Source organism: Parus major, chromosome 4 (genome assembly GCF_001522545.3).
Source record: "Parus major isolate Abel chromosome 4, Parus_major1.1, whole genome shotgun sequence".
Lineage (NCBI taxonomy): Eukaryota > Metazoa > Chordata > Aves > Passeriformes > Paridae > Parus > Parus major.
In genome coordinates this window covers 20,314,482-20,333,563 of record NC_031771.1, presented here as the reverse complement: position 1 = coordinate 20,333,563, position 19,082 = coordinate 20,314,482, and the positions used below count along the sequence as shown (strand labels likewise).

The 19,082-nt window shown below is 37.6% G+C and overlaps 1 protein-coding gene across 3 annotated transcripts in view; it reads left to right on the top strand.

Annotated features, from left to right (window-relative positions):
• The window catches only part of PPP3CA (protein phosphatase 3 catalytic subunit alpha), a 173,847-nt gene that overhangs the window by 130,028 nt on the left and 24,737 nt on the right, over positions 1-19,082 (top strand). For all 3 annotated transcript variants that reach the window (XM_015624828.1, XM_015624827.1, XM_015624829.1), the window contains 5 exons: positions 1,796-1,907; positions 3,110-3,255; positions 5,184-5,323; positions 11,720-11,797; positions 13,619-13,713. In XM_015624828.1, coding sequence (XP_015480314.1) covers positions 1,796-1,907; positions 3,110-3,255; positions 5,184-5,323; positions 11,720-11,797; positions 13,619-13,713 — 571 coding nt within the window. The remainder of the gene's footprint in view (positions 1-1,795; positions 1,908-3,109; positions 3,256-5,183; positions 5,324-11,719; positions 11,798-13,618; positions 13,714-19,082) is intronic.

Genomic DNA, 19,082 nt, shown 5'->3' with positions numbered 1-19,082 from the left:
GGAAGGTTCTGTAAATTGTTGGAGAAATGAAGGAGTCATCATCAAAAAGAGAGAATTACTCTGGTGGTGTGGACAAGTTCAGGTTTCTTGCCTCATTGGAGTGAAGCCCTCAAACCCAAGTCTGCTGGAGTTTACAGAGGGACAGAAGACTTTATCCAGGCACACCCTTTGTGGTTGTTTTGAGCCACAACAGATGATTCCTGTGACCTAACACCATAATTCCATGGTGGATTACATTAGCATGATTTCCCTGGCATTGTGGATCTCTTTCTTGCTTTCTGCAGTGGCAGTAGCGCCAGGGATGTGGAAGAATTGGAAGAGCTGGGAGGCCTTCCATGTGTTTTCAAGGGGGAGAATTAATTTTACAATTCCTCGCATATACTGCCTGTATTTTTGCTGTTTTCCTCTGTCTATAGGCCCTCTGAGTAGAAGAATAGAAATTACAGATAAAGAACAGACGAAGCATTCAGAAGTTTACATGTAATAAACTCAAGGCAATGGGGAGTAGTATAAAGCTCCTGCTGCTGTGTGATTATCTATTGGTAGTGTGAGCACAGACATTATAATACTGAATCCCTCCTTCTTGTCCTTTTTTTTTATGAGTTGACTGTGTAGCAAAAAAGGTAGCTGAAATCTACATGTTGAGATGATTAAAGTTTCTATTCAGCTGTTTTTCAAGGCACTCTGAATTGCAGAAGGGAATCCACACTATAATTTCGAGGCATTACATTTACAGCAATGCTGATGTTGTTCTAATCCAAAACAACAGAATGCATTCTGAGTTTCCAGTCTATTGGTTATTAAGTTAAATTACTTTTTTTTCCCAATGGAACAGAGAGGAGTCTTAGGAAGTAAATGTAAATTGAAGTGGGGGGTTTTGACACCTTTTGTTTCTTGTACAGCATTTCTGCAGTTCATGGTTATATAAGCAAGGAAAGGATGGAGGAAAAACCATTCACACAGTTTTTCTAGCTTTCTTGTTTTTGAGAGAACTCTGTGATCTCTACAGTGTCCTTGCTGGTAGTGGGCTCATCTCATGGGATGAGTGGGTTTTATTTCCATCAACTTCCTTGGAGCTGTGAGCTCGTTTTTGAAACAAATATTTTTAATCGGGTGGTTTAGTAAGGTCTTGAGCAGAGCTTAACCTCTCCAAGTCTTTTTTTTTTAATCTTTAAAAACATGTCTAGAAAAAATGTCACCTCAAATAGAAATCTTTAGGAAAGAGAAAAGGCATCATAAAAGCTTGGTAGTAACTTCATTTAATGCATGAACTTTGTGGATCTTTTTACCCCATTGTATATAGAGAACAATTTTAAGTGAAAAATGAGCAAGCGTTCATGTAAAAACAGTGTAATTCTGAAAGCTGAGGTATTTCCTGAAGTGTGAGTTAAATTGTTTTGAGGCAGTTTTTCCTTAAGCCAGGAAATGCAGCTCTTCCGGTGAAATTGTTTCCACGGAAGGTTTCTGCATGACTTTCCAGGTGGAGAGTGTGCACTTCGTTGTAGAGATGCACAGCAATTGCTGTGTGAGAGCTGGGGCTGCTGACGGCAGTGTCACTCAGCAAAAAGTGTAAAACACTATCAGAATATACCCACATGGGCTTCATCATTCCAGGCTGAAGTGCAGAGAAGTGTTTGAATGTAGTATATGAAGAATGAAGTTCATCAGTTGAAAATAAATGCTTTGCACATATTACTTTTACTTTTTCTGCTGGTTTTTTTTGTGATGAAGGGGAATGTAAATCGTTCTGTCATTAATTATGAATTCTGTTTTTCTTTTATGTTCTGATTCGCAGTGTGTGCTGTACTTGTGGGCCTTGAAAATCCTTTACCCCAAAACACTGTTTTTACTTCGTGGGAACCATGAATGTAGACATTTAACAGAGTATTTCACATTTAAGCAAGAATGTAAGTCTATCTTACCTTTCTCCTCATAACTCCTTTTTCAGCAACTTAATTTGTAATTTTGCAAATATTTGATACTGGTTCACTATTAATAAATTTTCATGTACTTTTCATGGTACCTGCCATTAATTTTAAATTGTTGTTAAATCCCTGTTCCCTGAGAGGGCAGTCACCTCTCAGTGGTGTGGAATGGAAGGGCTTAGAGCCCCCCACATGTGAGCTTTCCAGCCTGGTGTGGGAGCATCCTGGTGCTGTTGTGGGTCCATCTGGGCCTAGATGCTCTTGGTAAACGTGTTCTGCTGCTGACACTTTTTGCAGAAGCTGAGGGTTTGCTGCCCACGCAGCAACCTGGCAGGCAAAACCTGCTGGCACACCAGCCCTGGCACCTGTGTCAGGTTCCTGACTGCTAGTTAAGGAGGGCCTTATCTCATGGAGCATGGGGAAAAAAACAGGGAATCTTTATTTTAGTTTTTCCTTTAGGTATAGCATTTTCTCATTTATCCTGTGTGTATGCTTAAACTTCTCAATGTGCTGTTTTTATATGAATTCCTTTCTGTGTTGCAAGAAAGGATGCAGTGACACATAAAAGCTCATTAGATGTAGACCTTTACCTGCACATTGAAGCTTTTTTCCCCCCTGTGACACTGTAAGATAAAACTGTGGCTGCAAGTGTGTGTTTCTTATTTACAAGGGGGATAAAGGAAATGTCAATTGGCTCAAAGGCTTCATGGTTTACTGAGTTTAATATGCATATTGGTAAATTAACATTTCAGCTTCATTGTACCACCTCGTTCATTTCATAATGGCATTTCTGTAGATAATTAATTATAAGGGACTGGGCTAAAGTTCTGACTATTTCATAGGGAATATATTGAGTGATAATGATGATAACCATCCAGCAGATGTTTTAAGGCTTGCTCTACAGATTTCATACTGAGTAAAAATGGTAGACTGTAATGGTATATTCAGTTTTTTGTTTACAGTTTTTTAGAAAAAATACGATAAAGTTTTATTAATTTCACCTCAGAACAGGAAGAATTTTTCAGCAGTGGATTCCTGAAGATATTTTTGTAAGAAGCAAGAGTTTGGGTACAGTCCTCAACACCAGATATAATAGTGAGAGAAAAAGTTTGACATATTAAGCATATTCCATTTTCCTCTTAAATATTGATGGTGCTTTCTATTACCATCTTAATTTTTAAAAGGTAAAATCAAATATTCAGAACGTGTATATGATGCCTGCATGGATGCCTTTGACTGCCTTCCCTTGGCTGCTCTGATGAACCAACAATTCCTGTGTGTACATGGTGGCTTGTCTCCGGAGATCAACACCTTAGATGACATCAGAAAAGTAAGTCTTTGAGGTATTACATATTAGCACAACGTAAGCACCGTTGGACGACTCCTTGTGCCATGTTTAGTGTTGTGCTTTCTTGGAGAAGATACAAAAGAGGTCTAGAAGAACCTCACAATACACAAAGATATAACAAGTAAAGCTCATGTGATTGCAATCAATAGAGTTGGTATTTTTTTTAAATAGTCAAGAGCTTCATTCTCAATAAGTCAAGCCATATTTTTGGTATTTGAGTGCCCAGCAGGTAGTCTGACTGAGTTTTAGTAAGTTCATGCTTGTGTACTCTTATGTTCTGAGAAGTTTCTCAGAAATGTCATGGAAGCTCAGAGAACAATGTCAAACGGCTTCTTCACATGTTCCAGTGTTATTGAGTGTTATCAAGGATTAATTTTTTATTCATGTGTTTTGTAGAAGATATCTCAGTTGATATTTCTAAGAAGGGATATTTAAAACATTCATTCTTAGTTATTTTCAGAAAAAAAATACATCTTGTTTGCTGTTTGAGACTTTCAAACATGGATATGTATTTCTGAGCTTTCAAGTTAGTAAAAGGTAATTGATATTCTGAGGTTAATTTGTAGTCTACTGAGAAATGAATATAGTTAAAAAAAAAACAAATTGAGCCAGTAATTACATGTTTTGGTTTAAAAGCAATTAGCTTAAGATACTAACTGCACTTTAAAAAATTACTGAACGCAAAGTTTTGTTTCTGAGGTAAAGGTTCACTATCTCAGTAAACAAAAATACTCTGCATAAAAATTAGCTGGCTTTGCAACAGCATAATGGCAGAGTAGAGTTGTTTAGCTCTCATATTCTAGATTAGGTTCATTAACACCTTCCCTTCCCCCTGCCCAACCCCGCAGGTTTATTTATCTTTTGCAATCAGCAGAAATTGGGTTTGCATATTTATGAATTTTTGTTTAATTTAATTGAATTGCAATTACACAAGTATTAATTGGAGAGGGCTGAAATAAGACATGTAGATATGCTGTGAATATGTCAAGATGAAAACGCAAAGGTAAAATTGTAGAGATCTCTTATTAAAACTTTGAATGTTGGAATCTTACAAAACCAATTTGTTCTCTTTGGAATTTTTTTGGAGTGGAGAAGGTATCTACTAGCTACTGAATCGTTGCTTGATCTTTCCAGTCAAAATAGAGAATGTTTCAGATTGCAAGTCTTATTCATACTCCATCTTAACAGTGCTGTTCTTATATGAAAGAATTCTTGAGATAACACATGGTGTTTTTATCTTAGAGCTCTTGCCAGAGAATACTGATTTTTATTATTTTATTATTTTTCTATACTTCATCTTATTTGTGGTATGATTCAATGTAATTTGAAGTTTTAAATACCTATAGTAAGACCAGAAGGAGAAGTTTTCAGCTTCTTAATTAGGGTTAAGGTTACGGGAGCAACAGGAATGTCACGCCATGATGCTGTAATGCAGAGATATTGTCTTGATATTTAGATACGATTTTTTGTGAAAATGTACATAAATGTAAATGGGAACTTGCTTTGAAATAACTACTGTATTTTCTTGAGGTGCCCTACTTACATAAATTGAATGCTCTAAGGTTTGAAAAATCATGAAATACAGAAATATTATATTCTCCCTTGTCAACTGGAATGCTTGCAAAAACCCGTAGAAAAGGCAAAAACAAAACCCAAAAAAATTAATATAGAATGGAAATCCACTGTATCTCTTAATTTTCAGTTGCATCTGTTCCCTCTATCCCATGTCAGTGTTCGCAAGGAGTGTTTTTTGCTGTTACTCAAATTCCATTGTTTTAAAGCCGAAGAACAGATTGCTTTGAGTCTCTTTTTCGCCTGCTCATGCAATGAAAAACAGTAATTTTGCTTCTGTTTTTCTGTGATACATAGTTGAAAGAAGTTAGTATTTCTTTGTCTCCTATTTTTCTTAGTTAGATCGATTCAAGGAACCACCTGCATATGGACCTATGTGTGACATCCTGTGGTCAGACCCATTGGAGGACTTTGGAAACGAGAAGACTCAGGAACACTTTACTCACAACACAGTCAGGGGGTGCTCGTACTTCTACAGGTGATTATAACTACTCTGAATGGATTTCTTTTGGTGAACTGGTTCTGGTTTTGCAGTATAAATGTTTGCTTGAACTTTGTGGCACTACTTAGATAATTAGGCCTTTTTTTCTGCAGGCTAGCCTTGTTTTCAGAAAAAAAATCATGCTTGCTTTATTTGAATCTCTTCTCTTATGCCACACTAGGGAACTTCTAAATCACTTAAATTTAATTTTCACCAAAGCCTGTGTATTTTGTTTATTTCTGTTCTTTTAAGTTAGAGAACGAATGTGTCACTTTTAAAAAGGGGTACATAACTGCATTTCTAGTTTGAAAATCAAAACTTAATTTTCAGTGAAAGGTGCCAGCATTGGAAAACTGATTACCTATTGTTCTGCAGGGTAAATAAAAACAGTGATTTCCCCACAGAGCTACTTTTTTTTTCTCTCAGTTTGAACAATATTTTTTTTTTTATTTTTTTTTTTTCATTTGGGAATAATTCTTCTTAAGAAATTCAGAATTTGAAGAGCATTTGGTAAATGGGATGTAATAATATCTGATATGCAGACAAGTGCCTGTATCATTCTTGCAGAAACATGTATCTACCTTCCTTTGACAGTGTGGGGATTTTAAGGAATTTGGACCTTTTTTTTTAATTATTCTGGTAGTTAAGAACAACATACAGGGACACCAGAGTAGCAAAACTATGAGGGGAGGAAGTTAAATGGCAAAATCAGCAATGTATTCAGTGAAATATTAATTAAAAATTCCATTTTTGTTCAGGAGCAATGTGAAGATGCTATTGAAATGTTAAGAGGTTGTTGAACTTTTTGAAGTGAAGCAGTTCTGCTTCAGCCCATGCTAGTTACACAGAAATCTAAGTTTTCTCTACAAACTCAGCAGAAGGGAGGAATCCAGCTCTTTCACTTGCCTTAGAAAATCTCACCTTGAACGCTGACTGTAGCTGTTTGGTAACAAATCAAAAGTAAATCAATGGCTTCCACCAGCAGCCAGGTGACAGAGCCGCTGGAATCAGCCTCCTTGTTGGTAGCATTACCAGGAAGGTAGCAGATGGTTTGATGCTAAGAAATGAGATTTCCTGCTCCCTTCTTGGAGGTGTAGTTGCTGCAGTGTGGGGCCAGCTAAGAACAGAGCAGTTTGCTCTGCAGCCTGGGCTGCTGGAACTGTCTCCGCTGGGGAAGTCCGACAGCCGCACTCAGGTCCCTGATGTCTGGAAGATGCTTAGCAGATGTGTTTGGGCTCATCATGAAAGGAATGGCAAACTGCTGCAAACAATTGATCAGTGCAGAAATGGGCTGAGACTGAGGGGTAAAATCATTGCTTATGATTTTTATGATTAGCAGCAGCAAATGCTGGTGTGTACCTGAGACTTCCAGGCACTGCACATGCAGGGAATAATAGTGATTTTCTGTCATGAATAGCCTGGCAGACATGGCTTGTGCTTAAATACAGAGCTGTGTATCTACTGGAAAAACCTCTAGATTTTCGGTTGCGGTTTTTTCAGATATCTGCTCCATACAGTTGCCATAAAATTCCCTTAATATATATATCAGTTTCCTCCAGAGAATGTATCAGACCTAGTCTGTGTCCTGACGCATATTCAGAAAAGTGCACATTTCAGGAGAAGAGGAAATACTCAGAAGACAGCTAATTATCAGATCATGTGTGAGGACATGTAACTGTTTAATGATTCAATTAGAAGGCTAGCTTGGAGTCATGTTATCTGAGATTATATAAAGACAAGCATTCCTTTTAAAAGAAGTACCTAGTTGCCCTGGAAGATGACTAATTGCTTGCCTAATGATTATACCTGGTAAAAAAGCTATCCATCAGTGTGGAATGTCTAATTTTTCTTGCCTTTTCTAGTTACTTCCTGATTAAAGGAACAAATTTCCCTAAACAGGCAGCTCAGCTTGTAAAGGAAGGACTGAATTACTCAATCCTCCTTCAAAAATGCCTATTGATAGAATGATTGTGTTTATTCTGCACTGAATAAAATTCCTTAAGTTTCTTCAGTCATTTCCAGAACAGGAAGTTAAAAGATGATAGCAATGAGCATTTTGAATGGAGGTCAGGAAGATTTCAGTCATATCTGTGAATCAGTCAAAGTATTATTAAGATCTCCTAATTAATTGCAAGAAATATCTGTCATAAAGAACTTTTATTTATCGGAGATGTTCATTATAATGACAAGTTGCAAGTTACTTTGCTCTGACTTAAAGTTATTTCCTAATAGAAAAATGCTGTGAGGAAAAATCCAGTAATGTGGCTTTCTAACTGTGCATGCCTCATGTTAACTGGAACTTCCATCTCAGAAATCCTATGCATTCAGCCAAAACCCATTTGTGAAATGTTGGGCTGTTTCTGTGAGAAAGTATAAAGACTGTAGCTTACAGTAGTCTGACAGGCTTCTCACTGCATTTCTTACATGATCACTCTCGTGCAGCCTATTGAATTTCAAACTGATCCAGTATTTCTTCAAGAAACGTCCTTTTATGTAAGAATTCTTGAAGCTGCTGTGGCTAGTTGTAAAATGTCAGATCTTGAGACCATAGGCATACCCTGTCGTTTAGAGATGTAAAAGTTCTGATTTTCAGAAGTGCTCAGTCAACACTTAATGCACACCTTTAGCATCTAGCAGCATTTTGTACTGTGGATTGTCAAAATAGCACAATGCCAAAGTGAAACGTTAACTGTGAAATATAAGGAATTCGTGAAACTATATTAAAGTTGCTATACCTTAAAGAGAACAAAAAGTGATATGGATGGGATTTCATTTTCCTTATCTGAAGTTTAAAATTGTATGTCCTTTGTAGTCATGGCCATGTTTGATGCAATTTTGTGAAAAAGTAGAAATAATTAATGGAGTGCAGGTTGCTTAATTTGTTCTTTTATTATGAGTTAAGCTTTTCTTTCATCCATACCCAAAATAATGTTGTGTTCAGAGTGTATTACAAACAAGAGGGAATTAATTTGTCACAGAGTGATATTAGACCCACAGGCAAACAGTTTTTCAGCTGATCTATCTAGTAAAGAAGTTTTCCTGTTTACCAGATTATCTAGTTCTTACCTTGAATTTTGCTAGCAAATATTTATTTGCACTTAGCAACTTGTACTGATCTTGCCAATGACCCTTTGCCCTTCTTAGGTACAGAAACTCTCAGGCATTCTTATAAGAAACAGGTTGGACACCAGGAAGAATTTGTTCACTGAAGGGGTGGTCAGGCATTGGAATGACTGCCCAGAGAGGTGATGGAGTCACTCTCCCTGCAGGTGTTCAAGAAACTTTTGCCAGCCTTGGATAGCAGTGAAATGCTTACAGATACTCTGGGCTAGAGTAATAATTTTGGCCCTAGGAGCACATGATTTCAGTGGTGCACTTGACATGCAAGTTCAGTTTGTCAATATGCAAAGATTAAAGAAATGCCTGCTGAAAGCCTTTGAAAACTGTAGTGTGTTTCAGCTCAGGGTGGGAAGCACAGTTGTATGAATTTTTATTATTTTTTTTTAGTACTAGCATTTTAAACAGATTCTTTTGCCCACTTCCCTACTCTTTTTTCTCCCAGGCCAGAAGCTTTTTGCTGCCCTCACATGGTCTGCCCAGATGTACTGGCAGAATTGCTTGTGTCCTCCATCAGGCATGGGAAAGCATCCAGTTTTAAAAGAATGACTCTGCAAAAAATATGTGTTTATTTGTTCTAATCCTGTGCAGTTCCCTGTTCCACTTCCCAGTGCAGCTCTGCAGACAGCACAGCTAAGAGCAAGCGAAAGCTGGTAGAAGAGGATGTTCTGAGAGTTGCTTAGGACAGCAGCAAAAGCATTTGCCTTTGGAGACTCAAGTGCAAGGCCAATGGATTTTGCAGGAAACCTATTTTATATGTGCATGTAATGTTGTAGAAGCTTTTGGACTAAATTTGAATGTTCTCTTTTGAAAGAAATACTTATGCCTCTCTTTCAATGGCATGATGAGGGATATGAAAAAAATTATGTTAATTCCATCTATTTTTTCCAGTTATTGATGGAAAAGCAATTTGAAAACATTTACCATTCTGGTTCATGTTAGCAGAGAATTGCTTCTCTTTTAAAACTGCCCAGAAGTAATCAGTGTTCATGCAAAAGAGACCTCAGAGCTGGTAAACTATGCATGAGGCATGTTAATGAAAGAAGATGCCCAAGTAGGGAGTATCACAGTCACGTACTCCATAGGGAATAACATCTCTCCAGCTTAGCAGAGGGGTGTTCTGTTTTCTCTGTGAGTCACTGCTCCTGCGTGATTCAGCATGAAGGCAGGAGGCTGGGTCGCTCTGGAAAAGCCTGTTGCGTGGGGGATTCCTGTTTGTTTGTTTTCCCTCTTGGCCAGCTGCTTTATTTCAGGATCATCTGAATTGCAGTCTGGGCTCTGCAAAGCAGGGCAAGGAGAAGAGTGTTTCTGGAGGGATAGTGCTGTGAAAAACTAGGAGGGAATTTGATTGAAAGTCAGTCATTTTAATAAAAAAGATAAGAAAAAAGATTTCCTAGCAGAAATAATTTCTGTAAAAGTTTATTTCTGATAACTTTTGCCATATTGTTGGTTTTGTTGGCTCTTTGTAGAAGAGCTCTTATTTTTACCTGCTTTTTATGATATGTACTTTTGTGTTAAGGAATATTGTTTAATCTAAAGCAAACAGATACTAAAGAAATGTGGGATAGCATATGTGATAGCTGCAAATGATAGAAAGTTTGCTTCTCCCCAGTCCCTGCTTCAACAAGAAGCTCAAGAAAAATGACTGCAAGCTGCTTTGCCTTTTTCAAAATGAAATATCCAGATAGACTGTTCATGGGTTGTGGTGGTCTGGATAGAAGGGCAGCTGGCACTTTGATGGTCCCATGCTATTCACTTGTAAGAAAAGAAGGCAGGCAAATTGGTTTTTTAGTAAATTTGCATGGAGCACTGTGTGACTTCTCTGCCTTTGTAGGTGTGAGCCCAGTGGAATCAGCCAAATTCTGCTAGAAGTCTTATTTTACACAGATTCACGAAGAACAATATAATTAAGCAATAAAAAACCCCACAACTTTTGTACTTGAAATGAGAAGAAGAACTTACCGTATCTATTTAAGAGCATTTTTTACCACTTCATTATATCTTCTTTAAAAGCTGTACCTAACACTGGGTGAAAAGAATACTATGGAGGGAAAAAAAAAGTAATAGCCTAGACATTTTGAGCAGCTGCACTGATAATGAACATAATCAACTGTCTATCAGATTTTCATGACAGACCCCAGTTTTCAGAAGTTAATGTAAAAATTTCTAAACAAAATGTACCATAAGTCTACATTTAGTCACAATTAATTATGAAAAGAAATGTATGCAAATCAGTTCTCATTTGCCAGTGGTTTGAATGGCAGCCTGTCAGCATTTGAGATCATTGCAGTTGCCAAAACGATACCCCACGTAATCTGGGAATTGAAATTGTTTTATAATGACAATCTTTTTAGACAATTCCAAATACGGGACCTGCATCTGAGAATATATGCTGGGTGGCTCAAGTCCAGAAACAGCAATGTAGCATTCCACTGTGTTTGTAGCTTCTAGCTGCAAATGACATTTCAGCTTCAAAATACCCAGGAAGCTTTGGAAGCAAGTACTATAATTTCTCTTGGATAAACTAAAGGAAGATGATGCTTTAGATTGGGGGAGGGGCTGTGTAAGTTTTCATCTTTTTCATGCATGAAATTAGAAACTGATTGCAAGTGGACTAAGGTGGTCCATGAAATCATGCCTGGGACAGCAGTTTTTTGTATAATGTATAGTTGAAATTTTTTACTTTTTTTTATCTTGCTCAGCATGTTTAGCTCAGATGTATTTAGTGAGCACATTTTTGGGGTTTCAGAAGTCACAGGATTTTAAGTTGTCAAGAGGAAAGATAATTTGTTTATCAAGGAGATAAAGCTCAGGAAGATAAACATCCCCAGTTTGAAGATTGATTTGCCTTTCTTCTTTCTGTCTCTTTCCCTCTCTTTCCACTTAACCACCTTATTTTCTGGCGTCACAAGCAGCCACTGCATAGAGTAGTCAGTGGGGGAAGTTTTCTGTTGCAAGCAACTGTTGTATTACATTTTGCTTTTTTGGAGTACATGAAATCTTAGAGTAATAAGAGAAAGTACCTTTTCTCTGACAAGCCATAGGCTGATTGTTGTTATGTAATGAATTGCAGATTGTAGCATTCCTTTCCAAGCAGTTATGGGGTGGCATTAAAAAGCCACTGCTGGTGATGTTGTCTCTACTGAAATCTGCCTGCAGAGCAGGCGCTGATTTCATGAATGATGCATGTTTTACGATACATTTTTTGAAAGCTAGAGCTCTGTGTGCTGCTTCTGATAATGCCATAACAGGTGCTATTACTTTTTTTTCTGACAGTTACCCTGCTGTATGTGAATTCCTACAGCACAATAACTTGTTATCCATACTCCGAGCTCATGAAGCCCAGGATGCTGGGTAAGTGTGTGTGGAGAGGGGGCAATAATAATAATTATGTATAATGGCCTACCATTCCCAAACAGAGCACAGAAAGGAAGAGCAGCTGAGTTGAACTGAGAATGAACTGGAAAATATAAGTTGCAACAGCTCTCACATTTTACTAATGCTAGAAAAAGGCACACTGGCATTACAATGGTTTTTATATTATTAGTGAGTTACAAGATTTAATGAATCCTTATATATAGGCCACGTACTTAGCCTTGGTGATTTTAAGTGATATAAAATGACCAAAATTATTTTGGATGCCACACATGGAAAGAAAAACAATTAATTTCAGAAAAAGGTTTGCAAATATGGCAGAGTCTTTTGACACGCTGATTGCTATGATGCCAGAGAAGTTATTTGACTCATAAAGGCCAGAACTGCCATCTTTTAGGACTTTCTCAGCTGCTTGAAACTTTTGGGCCTACTAGTTTTATACTTCCTAAAAAAAAAATAAATAAAATTGTGGAACTCAATAGGCACATACATTTTTCTGCAAAATATCATTAATGAATTCAAGAAGTCTAAGCCGTTGCATGAAAAAACAGTACAGGTCAAATATCAGGTAGTGGTGATGGTTCCCCATAAAACTATTGTCATTATAAAGGTAGAATTTTTTGTGCTGCATTAAAAAATTACTTTAAAAATTCCTCTTATTTGAAATGTACCATACTTGTGAGATATTAATGAAGGATTGGAATCTGAATAAACAGCTTTGGATATAATGCATTTATTATTATTGTTGTTGTTGCTGTTATTATTATGTTTGGAGGTTAAAACTTTATGCAGCTTGAATGGCAATAAAATATAAATTAGTGGCATTGTAGAAATAAGGTCAGTATTCACTATGCATGTAAAAAGGTGTTCTGAATGTTTGAATTGTCATGACTTCAAAATGGTAATGGAATTAAAAGCAAACTATTACTATGCCAGAAATACCTAGCATGAAATATGCAAGGGTAACAAAATTTCATTTTCCTTGTATTGCTTTCCAGTAAAGGATGAAAAATAAAATTTTGTGGAAGAGATTGCATTGAAACTATACAAGAGTTTCAGTGCAACTTTTGTGGATGTTGGCTAAATTCTTAGGTTTCTTGTAGCTAAGACTAAAGAACGATGATTAGTGTACTTGTGTCTAAGTACCGTTTGGTTGTTTTCCTTCCAATTACTTTTAGGTTTAATGTTTGATTATTTGTTGGTCCAATAAGCCTTTATTTTTTATGAGGACATAAGGTTAGGTAATGAAAACATGCAGACATTAATATACTGACTAGTATACTGAGTGGATAAGATTAGAGACAGCACTGAAAGTTTCAGATGCCCTGTTTCCACTTCCTTCTCACACCACCTGTGTCCCCTGGCCTTGCCATTGCTTCCATGCCTGGAGAGGGCAGGCAGTGGGAGGGTCAGGGGGGATGCACACTTCCCTTCTGAAGGCAGGACCCTCCCCAGGCACCTGCTGGTGCTTGCTTCACACACAGTCCCACAGAGGGAAACTCTGGGAATGTCCTGGGCACAGAGCGAATTCACTCAAAACCCACCTCTGGCTCACTGAATTTCAGACAGAGACGCAACTTTCAAGCATGCATCCCTGGTCATATCAAGTGGTTATAATGAGAAGTTTTGCAGGAAATACTTCCTTCCTGTGGCTTTTAAACAGCTCTATGCGTGTTGTTCAATCTTGGCATTTGTTAACAGCCAGAGCACTAAGGTACTAGGCGATTTTTTGCACTGTATGTGGTCAGTGACAAATATACATTCAACGCTGGGCAGTAATTGGTATCTTTTCTTTCTTAGGTATCGTATGTACAGGAAAAGCCAAACAACAGGCTTCCCTTCGCTAATCACAATTTTTTCAGCACCAAACTATCTAGATGTATACAATAACAAAGGTAAGAATTTAATTCCTGTTAATGTACAATAGACTTTTCTTCTGTTTACTCGATTATGTTGGTGTCTTTTCATTCCTTTATTTATCAGTTCATGCCCATTCCACTTATTATATAATACAAATCTAATTAAATTCATTGCTGGCAGATGTATGCCTCTGAACATAACTGTATTTTAATATGCCTTAGGATATTACTGTATTTTGACTGCAAGTTATTAAGTAAATGTTTCAAAGGAAGCAAAACTTAAAACAGCTTTATTAACTAAGAGAAGTATATTAAGAAATGCTCTAGGTGAGATGTTTAGAGCCTAGTGTTCCTTATAATTAATTGTCTGTTTCTTGCTTCTTTCCAATAAAATTATTGGAGTTTGTATGTGCAAACTGTCTAGACGGTTAAACTTTGACAGATCATAAGTGGATAAAGCATGGGATGGATGTCTGTGTTCTTTTACATTTTGGGTTTTTTAATCCTTGACCACTGAAGTGGAGAGAGCTAAATATGAATAGCCCAAAAAAAAAAAAAAATAGTTACTACAGAAATTAGAGTCACTGGTCACTGTGACTAGGCTCCACTGAATAAAAGTCTTTGCAGTTTCTCTGTATTTATTAATTTATTGCATTTTTGGAAATCTCTAATAAACTGGAAAAAAGAATCATGTTTCTAAAAATGAAGTTTTCTAGTAAACCTGTCTTCCTATATCTTGAAATGAGCAATATTGTTTACTTTCTCCTAGTCCCCATAATGATAAAATAATTTGTGTTCCTCTGTGAACAAAGTAAAATAATTCTCTCAGTTATATTATTGAAAGTTGCTCCCTTGCAAAGAGATCATTTTCTCTTAAGAAGTGATGTTTTTAATTTTTTTTGTTTGCAGAGGAAGCAAGCAATACTTCTTTTTTAACTTGCAAAAGAAAGCTTCTTCAGGCATAATTTTGTTTTATAAAATTTATAGTCTAAAAGCTTTTATGCCATGAGCTGTATGCAAGGAAAGGAAACACTTCACTGGTACATAATGGGGTTGTACACCTCAAATTTCTCATTACGCCTGTTAACTTGTGGAAAAATTAATGTGTTATTCTACAAAACCATGCAGGCAGAGCTGTCAGTAGCTACTTCTGAAAAAGTTAATGATGTAGAGGCTCTGCTAGCAACTTAAGAAGTGCAGGATGAAGTAGGAAATATGCTCATTTTCTTGGTAAGATCATTGCTATTGGCGGAGAAGTGTGTTTACTCTCCTGGTTGGCTGCTTTGGGTCGGAGGCTGAGCCATCACAAGTCTGTACAAGGAAGGTGGTAGAAAGTGTTCACCTTTTGTGTCATAGGCATGGAAACAGTTCTCTGCAATGAAGGCAGTGGGTGAATTATGGGAAACTGTCTCGAAGGCAAATGTTAAATGGAAAGCAATGATTTACAATGTTCAAAACCTTGAATTTGAAAGGACAGAGTTTGCATGGTAGAGAAGTGCCTCTGTTATCTCCATTTCCCTTGTTCCAGGATGCTCCTTTGTCGCAGGCAGGTCTTACACGTGGTGGAAAGCCTATTCTGATGGAAAGCTGTACACCATTTACTGAGAGGTGCTGGTTATCTGTGGCCACAGCTGGAGTTGGTGTGCATTGCCAGCCATACCTGGTCGGAGAGCTCAGGCAATTCAGCAGTGATGTGGCATCAGCACCTGTGCGCCACCCCTTAACACAGAACTTGTTGTAAATTCAGAGGCTGACCTTTAACAGCTTTGTAATGGATCTCCATTGAGTTTATCTGCCTCCTTTTCTCTCATTAGAAGTTTTGACTCATTATTTCATGTGACTGATTGCACTGGCTCTTGGCATTTAAAGTCCATCATGCACAGTTTTTCATGCTGCGTTGCTCATACATCTTTATCTGGACAGTCTCTGGGTGCTTGCTTCCCTCTTCAAGGAAAAAACCCAGTATCATATAGAATGAGCCCAAAACATGGCTACATGTTGGCTTCCTTGGTTTGCAGCAAATGGATTAACTGAGAGCACAGTTTCTGACTGATCTCAGGAGAAAAAGGAAAATATTTCCATCCAGAGGTGTTGTCAGGGCAGTTGCTCTAGCTGACTCATCATGCAGTGATGATTGATTTTTACAGGTCATCTGGAGGTTTGGTTACTGTCAGTCCTTGAAAAAGGAGTTACTCTCCTACTAGTAAGCACCTTCCTTTCTAGTATGCATTCTCAGTGTTCCTCTGGTTGTCAGCCAACAAAATCACCCTGAATAAATTCCTGAGAGGCTCCAGCTCTCGCTGACATGAAATGGGTTATTTTTAAATGCAGTATTGTTTAAGGTAAGTACATTTTTTTAAAAGCTGCAAAAGGCTAAGAATGCTCATTTTTTACCCCAGGTTGATAGTTCTCACACCCATTAAAGCAGATGCTCTGAGCTTCTTCAAAGCACTTTGTGAGTAGACCTGTTTGCCAACTTTATCCAAGGGCTCCTTCAGTCCCTGCTGGAGGGCAGCCATGGGATCAGATATGTCCTCAAAGAGCAATAGGAAGGCAGCAGTCTCAGTGCAAAAGGAGGCTTGACAGGAGTGGCTGAAGATACCCAAATAAGCCCATGTTCAGCATATTTGCTGCTAATAATGCTGCCATGGAGCCTCTGCATGGGCTGTCTCAGTGCTGATCCACCACGGGGACCTCTTGTGGCTTTGCACTGCTGGATTCTGGCACCAAAGGGAGTTTTCTGTATCCCTTTGGTTCCTGGCTGTGGCCTCGTGCAGGATGTGTGTTACTCACACACCACGTGGATGCGGGTGCTGTCACAGCCCCGGGCCACACACACAGAGCTTCGGGTGCCAAAGTGAGGTTTTCCAATTAGGAGGCTCCTGTCAGGGCTTCCCTCTGTAGTTAATGGAGACAGAGGCTTCAGGAGGTGACTCACAGACTCAGAAACTACCTCGATATTGGGAGCCTTGTGTCCTCCTTTTTCCATAATTATCCTTCTCCATTACTGTTATTAATTCCTTCCATATTCATTATAATAGCGAGCATTGGAAAAGGGAAGGAATTTTTATATGGTTTTTGGCAACTTCTGAGCTACTGTTCAGTGCCTTCATAGCTTTCTCAAACATTTCTGCTTTCATTAATTTTATTAAAAGGCATAAAGATATTTTAAGATTATTATTAACACTCATTAGAAGAAATACCAGTGATTCTTCTATGACTACTGTTTCTGGGGAGAAAGTTTATGCAAGAAGATAAATGTTAATTGGATTTTGGTAGTTTCCAGTGACTTCAGAAATCATCTGTGCTGATCAAGAAACTCTGAGAAAGTTGTGTAAGTACAGATTTACCCCTGGGTTCCAGGGTGCCCCATAACTAGGAGAAATTCTCAATAGCAACGGAATAAGAGTGTGCCAAAAATTACCATGTGGTATGATCTGGCCTTGTATCATGTCTAAACTTTCATTCCTGCATTCAGTATTTCTTAATGCCTTAATTAGGGCTTGCTGTAATGCTGTTTATGCATACACACGCACACCCCAAAAATTAAAAAAAAAATCAAGTGAAAGATTCTACAGAAATTCTGTAGAGGCAGAAAAGTTACTTGTGAAACACTCATAGTACTGGCATTTTCATGTCTGGCTGTCACTTCAGTAAGTGTGTGCTTTTTGGCTAAGTGAGCAGTTTTAACTCACTGTTTAAAAACTATTATCATTTGAACACTTTTAAAATACTAGGTTTTGTAGTGGAGAGGGAGCCACCATAGAATCCAAAGTTATTAAAAAAAATCTCAGCATGAAGTTTCTTCCAACATGCTGAAATATGTGCATGTGTTGTTTCTGAAAGAGAAAGCAGGGAAAGAAAGTCAGTATGCAGGAGAGTTTGGGACGGTAGAAAAATGAAAACCATCTATAAATCTGTATGCTTCTTCATGTATCATAAATAGTATGTCAGTGCAGTGTGTGTAAAGTATCAACATGAAGCCTGACATGGATGATACACATGAAGAAATGTACCTGATCCAGATGGATCTAACAGGAAAATTATTTTCACCTGGAAAAAGACTGAGTAGTATACCTGGAATACAAGGATGATCTGTGAGAAATATTAGCACTTTGAGGGGAAGAAAAGAGGTGTAACCTCTGTTTGCCCTATCAGTTTTCTTTAATGCCTTATCTCTGCTGCTGTGATGAATTCTTGAAACAAAAGCTTTTAAAAAAGAGTTGTCAGGGTATCTAGGCCTTCTCATTGCTGAAGCAGAGAAGTTTGCCAAAAGTAATTTTTGCATTCTGTTGATAAAATCTTGAATGTTACTTTGCTGTTTCTTTGCAAGATGCAGTGGCACACATAAAATAGAAGTCTTCAAAATTTTATAAAGAAAGGTGTTTCCACCTACAAATATCTTCACTTCTGTACTGGATTATTTAGACCATTACCTTGTATGGTAAATAATTTTTGTCCTTTGAGAATATTTCAACTCCTTGAGCATTTTACTAACCTTTATCCCTGACCTGACTTGGGCAGAAAATGCTGTGGTTACTTAGCAACTCTTCTTGAGAAGGCATTGTTCCCAGTTGCACAGTTAATGCTGAAGTTAATTTGGCATTAAATCAGAGATTGAAATTTTTTCATAGGTGTGAAGAATTTGAGGCACTTTCACTGATTCATTTTCTAAATGCAGAATGATTTTTCTGAAAGAGAATTACAAGAAAATTAGTTAAATTGTTTGCTAAAAGTATTTACGTTGTTCATCTAAAAATATTCTGGGCTGGTCTTTCTACCAAGCTCATTATTTTTTTCCTCCAATTATTTTTTTTCTGATGGGAATGTTTTCAATTAATTTACACCAAGAAATGATTCAGCAGATTGTGAAGCAGGATATGTATGGTCTTTGAGAAATTCTGAGCTATCTGTCACACAGTTAAATGTTGTTCAGGCCTTAACCTACCTCCAAATATATAATCTTTTAAAGCAGCATTTGAGATGCCAGAGGGTCTGAGACATCCACTCATGTCTGACAGGTGTGACACAGTTGTTCTGGGCTTGTCTTTAACTGAGGGAGACCAAAGAGGTACAGCACTAGCTGCTGTATATAACCCTGAAAAGACTAGAAGGGCTGTCTCCATTTCTAGCCAAAGGAAGGAGGTTTCCTACCTGCACAGTTTTCAATACCCGAATTTCCAGCCTTAGAGTAGCTGTTAAATGCTTCAGCTAAACAGTACAAATGCCCTTTGCCTGCTGCATTAGTGTTTTGTTTCACTCTGATGTGATTTTAGCATCCAGTATCTCAGTTTACTAGCATTGGAAAGAAGTGTAATGTCGTTTGGGCTATCTGCACATCTTCACTTTACAAAACATTAGCTTTTATAACATATTTACAACAACAAGTATCAAAATTAGGTTAA